This window comes from Acromyrmex echinatior, chromosome 15 (assembly GCF_024713525.1).
Source record: "Acromyrmex echinatior isolate Ae372 chromosome 15, ASM2471352v2, whole genome shotgun sequence".
NCBI classification, from domain to species: domain Eukaryota; kingdom Metazoa; phylum Arthropoda; class Insecta; order Hymenoptera; family Formicidae; genus Acromyrmex; species Acromyrmex echinatior.
The window spans coordinates 4,929,409-4,946,771 of record NC_141866.1 but is presented as its reverse complement, the minus strand read 5'-3'; the positions used below and the strand labels follow the sequence as shown (position 1 = coordinate 4,946,771).

The following is a 17,363-nucleotide window of genomic DNA, read 5'->3' as shown; positions in this document are numbered from 1 at the left end:
TATTCAAAATATATAATAATAAGTCTGATGTTTTCTGTGGCTGAAATAGTATATACTTTTGAAACTTAAAGTGAGATAGATACATGTTTGATATTTAGCAAAAGCGAGAAAGAGAGGTCTGTAATGCAAGAATAAAAACAGATCTAATATACATATAATGTTCCAAAGAAAATAAAATAAACAATATATATATTATTGAAAGATGATAAAATATAAATATTCACACATGTGTCATAAGATCTTTCTTTATTTCGAATACAATTTTTCTGTGAAGACATGTGTATAATCGCAGGAACACGATACAGATACAATTCCACGTAAGATAATTGGAAGACGTACGAGATCATTATTCAAGTGTGAACAAAAGCAAAAAATAATAGATGGTTTACTTATTTTTATTAAAATGGTCCCGCGATGATGTGCCACTTTCTTGCGAGGAATTTTCTAAAAGATTTATAGGTTTCCATACAGAAGGATACCATTACACAATTATAAATTCTGTCAATAAATTTCTAAATAATCAATTGATAAGGATAATAGAAGAGTTACGAGTGAGATGTATTTATTATGAAGATTGTTCTCTCTTCCGGCAGTTCTAATTTAAATGTCGTACATCACAAACGATGAAATATAGAAAAGAATTATAAAAGAAGACAAATTTAGAATTTTTTAATTGTAAGATGCAAATTCAAGAAGTAACTAAAATTCTACTAGAAATCATATGTGCAGCAATTGATAACTAGTCAAGACGTTTTCGTTTTATAAAAATAAAAATGATTCAAATAACTTACATATTTTAAAGCTATAACTTCAGAGCATATCGTTTCTTTATTTAAAAAAATGTGATTTTCAAGTTTTTATCATGAATTAGTTAAATAAACATTACTCATTTATCAAAAATGAACTAAACTTTATTAAAAAAATCTTCAAAATTGTTACAATTACAAAAATAGTAGTTTAAAAAAAAGTAATAGCTAAAAAAATAGTTTTTAAACATTATAAAATAAAAATAATAAAAATGACATTTGATCATATTAAGAATACATTTTTTCCAATATAATTTGATTTTTAATCAATAATTTTCAATTAAAAATAATTTGAAAAATATTTTTTTTTTGGGAAATTTTATTTGTTTAGTTATCATTTTTAAAGTAAGGAAGTGATATGTTTGCATTTCAATTCGATTAAGACATTTTATTATATTTTTATATAATAAAATATTGACAGAATTTATATTGAGATTTTATATTATAGTTGGTTTAACGAATGAGGATTGTCAGTACTTAGAAGATATTTTGTAACTAATTTTCTTTTCAGTAACTAATTTTCTAACTATAACTAATCCTTGTATAGAAAGATATTCAAAAATATCATTTCCATGACTTTCTATTTATGATTTTTTTGTAACAATATAGAATTATCGAATACTTCATTTTAAAAAGAATAAGTAGAAACTGATACATATTCGTAATGCGTTTCTGTAACACAAAAAAGATAATAAATAATAAAAATTAATTTAAATTTTACAACTGTTAATTTTTGTTCATGCAAGAGATAATGAAAAATTTTTTTAAAATGCATAAAAAATTGTTCAAAAATTAATATTCAATAAATATCTAAGAAGTTTTAAATTGATTCAGAGAATAATTCTGCAAAGAATAATTCTTTAATTTCAGGGCAACTATTTTCTTATTATTATTTATTTAAATTTTTTATTATTCGATCATAAGATTATCTACTAATTAAAAATTAAAAACAAAGGGAGACGAAATCTAACTTTTTTTATATTTATCCGTTCCCTCAATTATTAAAAATAAATGTTGAAAAATAAATTTGTCATTTATATTATAATTCTAACTATCAAAATTAATAACAGTACTCAGACATTCCATCAGAGTTCTTATGAAAGAACAACTCTCCGATCTAAACTTGTAAATTTGTTAGACAAAGTTATCTTTGTGATGTATATATCACATTAGAGATTACTAATTATTTAATTTAATTATCTTTAATTATACAACCGATTTCTTGTTGTCGTCGTCGCAAAAGTGTATAATTATACAGTTCTATCACTTTCACATATTGCATGGGTTCTTCAGTCATGAAAAAAAAAATTGAATTTGTTATCGATATGACTTACGTTAAAAAATAATTTTTCAATATAATAAAAAACATTCTGGAAATATCCTTCATATATGTTTAACAAAGTCGCTTATAAATTACTAGGTCGCTATCGTCTATGCAAAAATGGCACTCAGACTATGCGACTGTTTTGCACGCATATCCACGAGCCATAAGAAATATTTTCAAAACTAGCTAGGGAGTATTTACAAAACTGAACATAAAAACAGTGTTTACAAAAGTAAACATCGCGGTTTATACTTATATGTATAAAATGTAGTCGAATACAATCGAACCTCCGTATTCTTATTATCTCTTAGCACCTCTGTAACTTTAAGTCTTTCAACTTTCGTATTTTTTAAATTTTCTCGTGCTGTTTTTCCTCGTTATTTCACATTAGTCACACCTGCCTAGGATAAAAATGTCGTTATGCACATGATTAAACGATATTTTCATTCTATGCATGCTATGAGAATAAGAATTGAGGGCGAGAGTTAAAAAGAGGAAGGGAGGTTATTTGGTCCTGACATGCTAAAAATATTATCTGACTGCAATCTTAAACGCATATTATCGCAATACAGATTATATGCGATATTATTTCTTTCTTAATACTTCAGTTTTTTTTAGTATATCATATGATTAATTATAATTAAAATATTATAATCATATATTACTCTATATATGTGATATAATATAATGCTATAATAGTAAATATCGTATATAATTATACAATGTGTTTGATTAAGTATATAAACTTATTGTTAGTTATTTTTTTAATAATAGAGTTATAAACAATTCTTTCAAATAAAAGATATTTTGTTTAAGAAGATTTATATGACTTTAAATAGAAGTTTTAAATCATTTTAAAGAAATGCTTTCAATGGCAGTTTTATCTTCTTACATAGAATAACATATTTTGTAAGATATTTTATGATGTAAATTCAATAATGTAATGATAAAATGTGATTTTCAATAGTCGTTCATGAGATATTGTTACTTATGTCGCTTTTAATTATAAGAAACAAAATATTTCCAGTAAAAGTTTTTACTAAAAAAACTATTCAGAACTTTTGTTTAAGTCATTGTACAGATCTTCTTAAACAAAATAATTTTCAAAAAATTTTCTTATCTCCTTTAACTCTAGATTTATAAAAAAAATAACTGGGTGTATACATTTAAATCAAACATATTGTATTTATATGATATTTATATATATGATACAAAGTATATATTATATATAATATATATTGTGCATATATTGTATATATTAAATGTTAAGTGTTTCGTTAAATGTTCTTTTTCTTATTGTGTGATTTTTTTCACTTGACGTTTCTATAATCATTCAATCTCTTATATCATGTAAACTGCAACAAGGGATTTTCGTTATTCATATTATTAGCATTATTCTATTGTAAATATGTATATAAGATTATATAATATGACGGTATACATCATTTCACATATATGTGTATATATATATGTGACATAAATTACACAATCTCCACTACAATATTTGATTATGCATCTATTAGGATATGAGGTATGACGAAGAGTATTGTTCAATCTTTTACGTTGTATTATTGTGACTAGTAATGGCTAAGCTCATTTTCAATAGCATTTCTCACATGTACATAAGGCGGGCTGACGTACATGTGTTATGATTAATTTATAGGCCGTCGTCTACAAAAACATTCTTATATCGAATCTATACAGACACGAATTTTCTACTCGCTGAATTAATTATTGTACTAGACATACCTACAAATTGGATTCAAATCAAATAAATTAAAATGAAGAAATTTCACATATTATTTAAACAAAAAATAATAAGCTCTATTTTTTTACAATTGATAAAATGGATCAGGCCTGTCCAATATGAACAAATGCGAAGCCAAAATGTAAAGTCATTGATGCAAACAATTTAATGTGAGTAAGATTTCATGGACTGTAAAGTGCAGTGTCATATTATGCACTATAGACTAATTTAGGCTATGCCTAGAAGCGACAAATGTAGAAGGGCAGCATTTTTCTTTAAAAGAAGTTTTAAAAAAATAACCATATTTTGCTAGACACGATTGAGAAAATTACATAATCAATGAGTTTGCCGTGAAAAAAACGCGTAAAGTTCAAATATAAAAAATAAAATGTACGCATGTACTGTATGCATGAAAGTAATAAAGCTAAGCTACTTCAATCCTTGCAGAAATCTTTTTTTGTTCGTTATAAGTATACGGTTATTGGAAGGTTGAATGGGGGCAGCAAGGATTTCACTACCTAGGGACGGCAAAAACTTTAATCCGATCCTGATAAAATGTTGATAAGCGCTCAGACATGTATCAACACTTTACAGTCTCCGAAATCTTATCCATATTGATTTTTTTGCGTCAATGGCTTTGCATTTTAGCTTTGGAGCTGAAATTGGATAGATTTGAAATAGATGGATATTAATTTATCAAAAGATATTTATATAAAGAGTATTTAATCTACTTGCATTTCGAAAAGAAAACTTTAATGAGGATATCTACGTAAAATATATTTCTTAGAATAGGCTTTTTTTCTCACTCGTTGAAAGTTTTATAAAAAAAAAATCTAGACTAGTTATTTTAGGACTATGCCTTCTACGCCGTTTTGATTTTTTATCCATGACGTATATAACAAATAATTGAAGGCACATCCTTGATCGGGGAGAAAAAAAAAATTCTTTCTTATAAAACAAAAAACGCGATCATTCTTAGTGTCAAAAATCGTCAAGTGCAAATTTTCTAATTCTATAATCTCGTAATCAAATTATTTTATTATTTAAAAAGTCCAAGATTATACTTAAATAAATATTAAGAAGAGTTTGATATAAATATTATTCAATTATTCGTGCTGACCGCAATAAACTATATAAACGCCAATCTATATACTTCTTACTTTTTTTTCATTCAATTTCGATAATCCGAATCCATTCGAGAATCAATCTACTCTCAAGGATCTATTTTCATTTGCAGATATCTGTTCACATTTGAATGGTTTTTGAAGTCGCGTTTAATTAAACGAGAAGTTAGCCTTTCGGCAACGTTAATAATATCGCAGCAATCAGAACTGAGCAAGTTTGTACGACTCGTTATCAGACACTTTAGAAATTTTCGTCGATATCCCAATCCCGCACTAAGTTGAAAACTTCGAAATCGCCGTCGGGTACCTCGGATTTATCAGGTGCAACTAATATCTCGGGTCGCAGTGCCACACAGTCTTTAGGTGAGCATTCGATGCGGCCTTCAGATCCGCAGCTGCATTCGACGCAGTTCCCGGTTGAGTGTGGTAGTATCTCACCCTGTCGATATTCTCTCCCTATAATTCAAGTTTCATGATATACGAATTTTGTATAAAAAGGCCGGAACCGCATATATTCATATGAACGCGCAGCTTTTATAATACATAAAAGAAAATATAGGCTTTTAAAGTATATAAAGGCTCATGCTTTTATCTTGCGTCGAGATACTATGAATATTAAACGTACTATTGTGTGTACTGAGATGATGTGGGGTACGAGAGAAGTAAATTTTAAAACAAAATTTTAAATCTTCAAACGTTTATATAATAATTATGCTATAATAAAAACAATTTGGAAAATAAATAATATTATACAAAAATAATTCTAGAAAGCTATTAAAATTAGATTAAATAAATAAGTATAATATACATATATTATATTTAATAAAATAATATGCAACATATTATCTAATAAAAGTAGTTTTTTATTTATATTTCTTGAATATATATGTAGATGTAATTAAATTATTGTGTATTGTTTGTGACAAGGAATATCGATCAATATAAAAAGACTCTTAAAGGACGATATTCATAGTCAGTTCTTATATTCAAGATTGCATCTGAAGTTCTGTCTTGAGATGTCACGAACCAATCAGAGAGCCGCATTAACGTCTTAAGACATTATTTAAGACGATCTTAAAATAAGAATCGACTATGAATACCGGCCTAAGATTTAAATTAAAATATTACGATAATTAATTAGAAAGAACAAAAATTAATTAATACCCATCACAAGGCAAATAGTCGGTACAGAAGGCGTTGTGACTGACAAAGTGGTGTTAATTTCTACGTGTCCTTGCTGGCTAACTGACGAGTCAAAATTTCCGGAAGCCTCAAAGTCTTCCATAATAATGTCCGTCCTCATTTCCAGAGATGAAGTGCTTTCCACTGTAGTCGATCGCGGAGAAGATGAGCCAAGCGACGAGACGATGTTCGAATTATAATTTTGCCACCAACAGTAAACTTCACCGACGACGCACAGACAGTGTGAATTCGAGTCATACGACGGTATCTGAACAGTAAAAGGACGTTTTTAGAAAAAGAGTTAATGGAAAAAAATATTAAGAAAAAAATGCTTAGTTTGCGCAGAAAATTGGGTCCTTAAAACTATCCGTTTGAAACAAAAAATTCATGAAGATATTTGATTAGTATGAGCGTCGCAATAGCACGTATCAAAATTGTTAATAGATAGCAAATTACAAAATCGTCCAAAATTTAGGTATCAAAATTACAATAAATGTTAATTTTTTTGATAATTTTATTGCATAAAAAGTATGAAATTCTCAACAAAAAAATTTGCTCGAGGTACGTAGCCAATCATGTAGAATAATTCCTGAAAATTTCAAATCGATTAATTAGTTTTTGAAATTTTCCCTATTTTATCTAAAAAAAAAGCCTGTTTTTATTTCGCCCCCTATACTAACTAAAATCGGCTGTAGAAAATATTTCAAATTTCGAATTTCTCTCTGAAACTCTTCTTTTTATTGTATGATTTATACATATACTTTCTATTAATATGATTTATTAAAAAATTGAAAGTTTCAAAATTAAAATAATCTTTTAATATTAAAACGTTAAAATTTTTTAAATAATTGTAAATAATATAATTGTAAACGAAAAGCTTTTCACGGACAAAATTTTAGAGAGCCAAATGGATTACACAGTATATTCATCAGTTTAAATAGAGTTTACTGTAATAGAATTCTGAGAAAGTTACTTACAGAGATATGAGGCTAAAGATTTTGAAGCTGTGATAAATGATGATCCTTCTCAGCACTTTCTCAACACTTAATAAAAAATCAATTCGAGGAAAACGCAGGAGATAGAAAGGAAGAGAAAGATGAGAGAAAAAGAATTTTTACTAAACGTGTAAACACAAGCATGTGATTTCTGTTTGTTATATATAATTTTTGTTACTTTACATTTAAAATAAAAAATGTCTATTATCTTTAACTCTTCGATGCCATTTCTAGTGTGACATATCAGAGATTATTTTTTGCTATGCTATATTTTTTATTAATGAAGATACATACATTTTACTTATTACCATCATATTCTTGTGTAGTGTCTGGTGTTTCGATTGAAAAAAATTGTTATAATATATTTATTTTAATGTTATATTTCTCACAATATTCAGCGTGATAGACACATAACAAAGAAATATCGAGTGACACCGAAGAGTTAATACTCTTTATTAAATTTTTTAAAATAATTTTTTATTTTTATTTATTTATTTATAAATTATTATTTATTTATTAATTCTTGTAAAGATTGGAGATACCAATATTTTAACATTTTTTCTCTGTAAATTTCCTTTCATAATATTGGAAAAAATTTTTCTGTAAAAAAATCGATAGTATATTTTGTTAGCCGTTACCGTTTGACTGTGAAAATAAGAATTCCCATCTACGATGCACTTTTTGAGAAACGGGTCCTCTGTCGTGACGTCATCATCGCTGTCATCCCGAAACGTAATATCATTTTCATCCAATAAAGTCTGACTTGTCGCTCTCATAGGTGCTGTAATCGAAATATAAATGAAAAATTCATCAATGATTGAAGGATTGCTTTTCTCAGTGTGTTTCAATAAATTTTCTTCCTTAGTCGAATTACTATTTATTTAAAAAAAAATAAAATAAAATAACGATGTGATTATTTTAAATTACTTCGTTATTTTAAATCAATCTATAATTACAATCGTCATACAATTTATCGCAGCATGACGCATTCCCTTAACAATGAAATCGTGCCAAATTAGACGATCGTTTTAATTGAATCCGCTTGCGGAAATTTGCGCGTATGACACGAACGCATACCCATGTGTTCCACAACCCAATTTCATAATTAGAGCAAGCAATTACGACTGCGCCTTGCGCGTCTTAGGGTGACCTAAGGTCCAGACTTACGAAAATGATCTTTTAAGTAATCTTTTATTCTCGATGTAAAAAAACTTGACACAGTAAAATCATCATATTTTTTAAACTTAGATATTTTGTGTGATTTATATCACAAGATCAGGATCTGTTAAAAATCTGTTTGATTTTAAATTGAACTATATTTTTATTTTCTTCAACTTTTAGAACTCATCGAACTGAATTATTTGATAGATCAATGTAAAAAAAAATTTACAACTTTTTGAAAGTAGCAATTTTCTTTCCAGTTATACTAATCTCATGCAATTATGCAATAATATTGCGTATTCATGTTGAAGCTAAAATATTTCATTTTGTTCGGTGAGAACTATTTGTATATTAGGTCATTATTTTAGACAGTCGTGAAAGTTCATCGGACCGTCGTTCGATCGGGCAAGATTGAACTAATAAAATTGGCGTAGCCTCGACCAATTTTACATTTAAGAGTTAACATATAAATCTTAAAAAAAAAACAATATTTAAATAATAGAATTAAATAGTTAAAAAAATAGAAGAGGATGTACTTTAACAAGCTCAGTAATTAATGTTATATATTTTTCTGAAACTAGTCCATTAGAATCATCTGATTATTAAACAAATATTATTCTTTTGTTATTGCAATTGAAAAAAACATTCGAACTGATCAAAATATCTTGCATCCAAAAGGGCACGTATTGATCTTGGGTCTTCCGGTGAAATGTATATGGAAGCGACGAATGTGAAGAGGTACAAAGTAGTATAGGTAACGAGTGTGACAAGAGATCGATACGTGAAGAAAATAGGATAGCACATTGCGCAAACAAATAAATATTGTAGCCACGTGATGAGTTACGAAGCCCTGGGATAACACTAGGATGTTAATCAATCAAGCTTGTAGTTAGAATAAAAAAGTTAATTTTTCCATTTTATATACAGGCAATGTGTACTTATGATCTCTTAATTATAGGACACTAAAATTGCGGATTATAAACAATTCAGCCAGCGAATCCATGTGATAATTAATTTTAACGTACTCAGAAAATCTATCATGTCTTGATATCTATGCAACTTAAAATATTATATCCATTGATTTATTTAATATTGTAGGATATTAGAATTATTTAATATTGTAGGTAATTTATTATTTATTTATAATCGATTTATTATCGATTATTTATCTTCAATATTACATTTAATATCTTCTACAATTCTACATATGTGAAAGTTTCATTATACAGATGCAACTGTTAAAATTTTGCATCATTTTGATGCATAAATAGATTCAAGTATGTACGGATGCCAAATATATCAAAATTGATACTTCATACAATATAATAAAGCATTTGTAGCTGCCATGTATATAACAGATTTCAGTCTTTTGAAATAGACATCTTTTGCTCTACTTATACAATATTGATCCTATAATATGCAATGATATCACTGTCATAATTTACCTTCGTATACGAAATATTCCATATAAAATATAAAGTTCTAAAAAAACATTAGCAACAAATTACTTTTTTAACGTTTTAAGCTCTTTGAAATAAATTGAAAACGTAGTACTTCTTTTTAAAAAATTAATTAAAAATGATCTAAATAATAATATTTCAAATTGCATGTTAATTGGGTTATGGGATAATTATTATAAAAGAGAAACAACCTTTCATAATATTCATTTTTACAAGTTTATAAATGTGTAATCTTGTTATTTAAAAAAAGTAACAGATTTTGCTGAGTGGTATTCAATCTATTTCATTTCATTCATTTGTTACAAAATAATAATTATTTAGTTTCAGTAACTTCCTGATTGTCATTCCACGTACATCTATGTTGTAAACTATAAAATTGGAAGTTTACTGCACGAACTCTGAATTAAGTACAGTTTTTTTCTAGGGCAAATGCTTGCTCAGTTACCGTAAACGAACTCAAAGTAATGAGTGACTTGAGTTTTTATGTTCGACTATTCTTGCGACTCGTTGCAATTGTATAAGTCATTACGTGAGCGTTGAAGAACATCTATTCAAAAAATTCCTTTTGTTTCTAACCATGTCTGACGAAAGCGTTTTTAATTAGATTTTCAAATGTTTGTGACGCCGCAACGTACATAGTATATATACAATACAACAAACTGCTGTGCGATATTTTCTGTATTCGGTGTATGACCCAGAAACATTTATCTGCAGAATCTAATAATCAAATTTTGGAACTATTACTGCGGTTTTAAAATTTTGTACTATTTACAAGTGTTTGAAATTTAAATGTAATATATGTATAATATGTTCATTTTTTAATTAATAAGATTTAAAAGATTTATTGAGTAAAAAAGATTATTTTATTTTTACATGTGGTTACATTGTAATATAAATATATAATTAAAAATATTCGTTCGTCAAAATTACTTTCATAAATTACAGAGGAAATTTAAATTACCAATAAATTTTCGAATAAATTGTTTTTGAGAAAAAAATAGATGTAATATGTATAATTCTGAGCCATACAATATGTTAATAGTACCAGTTAATTAAACAAAATTATACATTTTCAGAACATTTATTTTTATTCTACATATTGTGTATTATGTTTTGTGTACAACATAAAACATGCCTAGATAATAAAATTTAATACTAACAAACAGAAAAAATGTAACGTCTTTTTAGCATTTTTTTAACGAATCGATTCTTGAACTGACAGGATGTACATTCGAAGATTCTTTTGAAATCGCGAACAATGGCGCCTCGTTAGCAAGGTGTCCGCTAAAGCGTCATTAATTCAGTAAATCAATTGCTTTATCTTCGCTGCCCTTTATCTCTTTCCGCTACCATATGAAATTAATTAATAGGTAACCAATTAAAATGTGTTGAGTTAATATTAATTGTTATTACAGTTAATCGTACCATTAATTCAATATTAACGAACTGATTTAGTCAACGAGTCTGTAAATCGTACAATATTTTTATGCAGATTAAATTAAAAATATCGGTCCATTTTTTTAATAGTAAGGAAAAAATAATCAGTTACAAAGGAATAATTTTTATAAATTATCTTAGTGGACATTATATTGAACACACATATAATATTATTCCCAATTAAGAACCCGTCTCAGGTACGCTTCGACTATTATAAATGTGTAAACGGATTTACAAGTATTGCAATTACTTAAAACATACTCGTAAATGCAACACACACCGAATGGCGGTATTAAGCGATTTATCTACAGTATAGGGACCACTGATGTCACATAATCTGCGCTGAATTTTATCTATTATTACGCATGCACCACATGCTAACAATGTTATAATATCCAAGAATCAATTTTCCTCCAGATATTCAATACCTTTGAAGACTGAAACATTGACAATATTAGATTATAATTTTGTGTCAATATTAGATTATCGCCGATAATTAAATGTTGGTTGTATGATGTTATCAAATAATTATAATTAAACGAATGTTAAACAACGAATAAATAAGAATATAGTATTTTACGATATTATAATATATTATCGTAAAGTAAATAAAAGAAACTTAACGAATTATTAATAATAAATGTGCTTATATTTAAAGAAAAAGTTTATTTTCCAGGATTGCGAAGAGTATCACGTCACTTATGACATCGTTACAATTTTCATTACTTTTTTGATAATAATAATGAATTTAGCCATTATTTTTATCGTTGCTTTAATCTCTCATTATCTTTATAACTCTTAAAAATAAATATATCGTATTATTTTTAATTGGCCAGAAATATTTTATAATAGAAATTTAAATATTGAAAAATGTTTTGTACTTTATATCTAATATAGACTGCATTTCGATAATCATTACCAATACTGAAAACTGTGGTATACATATATGTAACATTAAGTATAAATTTTCAGTATTGGCTGAATATTGAAATATATACTCATCTTAATAATAATATTAATATTAAAAAAAAATTAAATAAAAATTTTAATAAAAATTAAATAAAAAGTTTAATAAAAATTTTTAATAAAATCTGAGTTCGTAAATTACAATTTAATTTCTTAAAAATGAATATATATTAAAAAATAAGAATATTAATGTACAGAATTATTGAATAATACATTTTCAATAATTCTGTACATTAATATTCTTATTTTTTAATATATGTTCATATTTAAAAAATTAAATTGTAATTCATGAACTCAGATTTTATTAAAAATTTTTATTAAACATTTTTTTAAATATTAATATTATTATTAAGATGAGTGTATATTTCAATATTCACTGCCAATATTGAAAATTTATACTTAACGTTACATATATGTATACCACAGTTTTCAGTATTGGCAATGATTATCGAAATGTAGTCTATATTAGATATGAAGTATTATACAAAACATTTTTCAATATTTAAATTTCCATTATAAAATATTTTTGGCTAATTAAAAAAAATACGATATATTTATTTTTATATTATTAGGTGTTGGAATTAATTCGTAGCGTTTTTTAATGAAAGAATGTTATTTATTTCACATGAGCATTAAAAAATACATTAATGAAAGTACTTCCCATCACTTGTAAAACGCTACGAATTAATTCCAACACCTAATATTATTTATATTATTATATATATTATTTATATTATTTTTATATATTAAACGTATATCTACGAAAAAATAAAGAATCTTGTTATATAAAGACTAGCTTAGAATTTTAAGTTTTAAAAAATATTGAGTATTAAATAATGAAATTTTTAAATCTAATGTTTTTACTTTAACATTATAAAAAATAATGAAAAAGTATGAAATTACTTCCTAAATAAATATATACCTAAAAGCTTAAATTAAATTAAAAGTAAATTATATTAACCCTAGAACATTATAAAATATGATACACAGTATTATATTTTACAATGCGCACCATTTTTTCATAGCATATGACAAAAGATTTGAACGCTGAGAGAGGAAGAGAAGTTATAATAAATCTCTTTCACTAATTTCCACAGTGTACAATATTTATTACTCTTATCAAACTTCAAAGTTGCCACAGAGTACAATATATTTAGTTATATTTATTAGTTATATTTTGCGAATGGCAATAAATTAAAGCTACGGTATGTATATAATTTAAAAAAAAAAACTTACATATATATTATAAATACTGTTTTAATCGTATAGAAATTGTAATTAAAATTAAAATTAAAATTAAATTTTAAGTAAAATTATTGTTTAGAAATGTTGAAGAAACGGTAATAAAATAATGTATCTGATATTTAGAAAGGATATAAAGAAAGAAAGGAAGAAAAAATATTTCTTTTTAAACAAGAGATTTGTTCGCATTCATAGAAATTCTTTATTTATTTTTTTGTAAATATCTCATTTAATTAGAGGATAATTAGAGGATGATATTAGCCAGCGTAAAGGTATAATGGCTTCTCTTAATGCATCTCCATTATTAAGTGGCAAATTCTAGTGATTACTTTGAAATTATTTGTTCAGTAACTCACCATTATGACGCTAATATATCAATACACAATAGCCAGCATTTATTATAAAGCATTTATCTTAAGCATTTCAAAATGTTTTTTAAAGTTTGATATTTAATTAAATTTTAATATTTAATTGCATATTATCATTCTTCTCAAACGTGAGCATATTATCACATGAATGTATTACATATTTAAGTATGTTATTTATTTAACATTTTATTTGATTGAACCCATTTTAAGTTGAATAAAATTAAACAATAGCTTGGCATTAAATAGCGCAGCATTTTGCTAATGTGTTGATTTTTCTAAGCGTGTTGATTGTTGACGGCCTCGAGGTTTTCATATCAAAATAATTATTCAATGATTTAATTAAAATTCTGTTAATTTATAGTTTATGTTATACGTTCTATAGATTTTTAGTAATCAACAGAAGGAATTATGTGTACAAACGTTCTGCAATATTTTACTTTTTTATTAATTTTGTAACCAAGTAGTGTTTTTTTTTATACAAAACCAATTTCTGAAATCTGTTTTTGTGGAAGATCACATTATCATGTACCCTGTAGTAATAATATAGCCTCTCAAATTTTCTTCTAGCATTGTTGTATTTTTCTAAATAATATTCTAAGTAATAAAATATTTTGTAACTTTGACTTTAGAATGGAATAAACAACACTTTGACGAATGTAATCACTACGTTTTAAATTTAAATATTAATTATTAATCAAGTTATTGTTTAAAATATAAATAGGGGAGGGGACATAATATCCTCTATCTATCTTCTCCTCTATCAATTGTTAAATCAAATTAACCGCTTCGTTATATCTCTTATATTCTGCTTATATTGATTTTTAAAAATTAATGTGTTTTAAAAAATCATTGAAACATGATAGAGATATTTTTTTTAGATATTTAAAAAAAGATTGAGAAATCTGGAGAGTTAACCCTCACAATATTATTTCATATGAACTTGTGAGCGTTTACACGTTATAATTCTGCATACACATTTATTTTCCGAGCGTCGGATTTAGCTCCACGCGGTCAAATTCTTCTCTCAAATTTCAACACGTGCACGTCTGTATTTGTATATTTTCCAAATACAGAATGCGTTAAACGTAACAACAAAAAATGATATATTTGATACAATTCAACAATAGCAAAATGTAATAATACAGTTTTTTACAGTTTAATAAATACAAAATAATAACATATTTTCTCATTAAAAATTATAATTACAAAGGCGGCAGGTGTGTGCCGGGAAAACATACGTATACCTGCGAGTACGTGTGCATTCGTACTCACCGGCTATTGAACGGGTGATGTAATAGCGCATCAGATAGCCGACGACGAGCAGCATCCGCTGGAGCCTCATCGTTTCGGATGGAATTCCGCGTGGAATACAGAGAACCGGCTAATCGGAGCGCCGAATCGGGGAAAGGCACGTGAACCTCGTGGCAGTTCGTGGCGCGACTACCCCCCTGAGATAAGGGCTTCGGACGCGCGTATCTCCCTTCGCGTCTTTTTCTTTTATCTACGCTGACATTCGTCAAGGTCTTCAAATGGCCTTGGAGGCCTTGGAGCACGGTGACCGTCGCCACGAAAGGTAACTCTCTCTCCCCCGGCAACCCTTCGTCCTATGTGTATGCGCGGCCACCAGTACAGTCAGGAGTCGACATTTTCACGGCACGCACGCCAAGGTCCAACTGCCGAATGGCCAATCCTCGGCTACGGCAACCTCGACTCGCAGGTGCAGCAGCGGGTCTCCAACGGCGCTTCGGGAGTATGCGCACGACGAGAGTATGAGCCATCGTGTCGCTTTGGTCCTCTCTTCTTCTTCCTGCAGCATCATCCCGGCTGCATTTGATACTTGAAACAGCGGATTTTCCAAGCACGTCTTTGCAGCCTTTCAGAAAAAGAAATTTTAGAGAGCAAATTACTTTTTCAGGTCAAAAAAAAAAAACAATATTTGAACATTTATTTGAAGAAGACTGCTAAATGGACTTGTTCAAATTTTATGTATTGTAATTATAGAATATATTACGTTTAATAAGAAAATTTATTTTTTGTGCAAAAATGTCAAACAAGACAATGTCAGTCATTGATGCATATGTCATCATTAATACATCTATTACTACTTCTATGCGATTCATGTATGTACATTTCGGTTTGCATGATTTGTGTTTGTAGAATGTCTGTATATAATTTGAAAAATCAAAAAATTTTCTTATAAAATAACGTTTAATCAGCCAATATCAAAAAATGTTGATGATATAGCCTGTGAATACGTCCTAAAATCAATTGCAAAAAATAAAACAACCAATATTTGTTATAAAATTTATTGTAATAATCTTATAATTGATCTTATAGCAAAATGATTATATTTTTCTGCAATTTTAGGTCAATAACTATTAAATAAGTAAGCGGATCCAATTAAACTTTTGTATAAATATTTATTATTTTTTATCAGTATATATATATTATATATATATATACATATATACACTGATAAAAAATATGTATTATATTTATTTACGTATTATATATAATTTGATTTAATTCTTAATATATTCCTCACCAAATTTTTAAATAAGTATTACAAAATGCAATTTCATATAAGAATCAAGATAAACAAAAAAAATTAAATAACTTTTAAATCAATAAGGAACGGTTGTTTCATCTCTCGGTAAATTTACGTGTAAATAGCAAGATTATTCAATTACATGTGCGAATCTGGCAATTTACCTAATGCGTAAAATTTACCGAAAAATGAATCAATCGATCCTAAGAGAATTATGTTTAAATTTTACACAGATATTCAAAAGTAATAATAGAACAATCATGTTTTTGTATCTTTGGTACTGTTTTTAGATGTAGCACATACATCTTTAAGGGGATGAGATTGGATCGTATTATTGCAATGTGCTCTTCAATTAAAAATTGATCTACAGAATGTTTAAAATACTACAGTTATATCTCGATATCTAGTAGCTGGAATTCTAAAAGTATTAAAATGGAATACAGAAGGATGAAAAAGAGAATACATGATTGTACCATGTTAAAGTGTTAAACATTTATTTATAATATATATTTTCGTTCACATCTGTTATTATCTATTGTTAACAATTATTTCTTTTTTATATTTTTCAGTATTAAATAAAAAAAAATCGTGACTGCCGAAACCCGGGATTGAACCGGGGACATTTAGATCTTCAGTCTAACGCTCTCCCAACTGAGCTATTTCGGCTCACACATGCGATTTTCATTAAAAGCCTGAAATATTCTTTATAATATACTTATATATAATTTATGTATTATTTTATACATATAAGGTAATGAGATTTAGAAATATATACATAAAGATATATATATATTTTATGATAAAAATTATTGTAATTATATGTATAATTGTATAATTCTTATTTGATCCAGTTTTTAATTTTTTTTATTAATGTTTTTTGAGAAATTATACTAATTGACCGACAAACTTTAAATTTCTATTGTTACGTTTAGACGTCACAAAATGCTTTATTATTTATAAGAAATATTATGAAAATAGAAAAAAATTTTTTTTTACGTTTTAC

At 26.9% G+C, this 17,363-nt stretch overlaps 1 protein-coding gene and 1 non-coding gene across 2 annotated transcripts; both read right to left on the bottom strand.

The window, feature by feature from the left end:
- Positions 1 to 229: 229 nt before the first annotated feature.
- LOC105145019 (hypothetical protein) lies at positions 230 to 16,505 on the bottom strand. The gene is made up of 4 exons (XM_011054315.2): positions 15,085 to 16,505; positions 7,817 to 7,959; positions 6,166 to 6,451; positions 230 to 5,457 (listed from the first exon to the last, which is right to left on the bottom strand). Exons 1-4 carry the CDS (start codon positions 15,152 to 15,154, stop codon positions 5,243 to 5,245), a joined length of 714 nt encoding a protein of 237 aa, XP_011052617.1. The 5' UTR covers positions 15,155 to 16,505; the 3' UTR covers positions 230 to 5,242.
- A 448-nt stretch (positions 16,506 to 16,953) lies between these two features.
- TRNAF-GAA (transfer RNA phenylalanine (anticodon GAA)) lies at positions 16,954 to 17,026 on the bottom strand. The gene has a single exon. It is a non-coding gene; the product is annotated as a tRNA-Phe (tRNA).
- Between the last annotated feature and the right edge of the window lie 337 nt (positions 17,027 to 17,363).

Bases quoted from the DNA above. Each gene is read 5' to 3' on its own strand.
- LOC105145019 (XM_011054315.2), bottom strand. From the start codon at position 15,154: ATGAGGCTCCAGCGGATGCTGCTCGTCGTCGGCTATCTGATGCGCTAT. The intron at 7,960-15,084 runs GTGAGTACGAAT...TTTCGATTACAG, and splicing joins CATCACCCGTTCAATAGCCG to CACCTATGAGAGCGACAAGT. The intron at 5,458-6,165 runs GTATTAATTAAT...CTTGAATTATAG, and splicing joins GACTATTTGCCTTGTGATGG to GGAGAGAATATCGACAGGGT.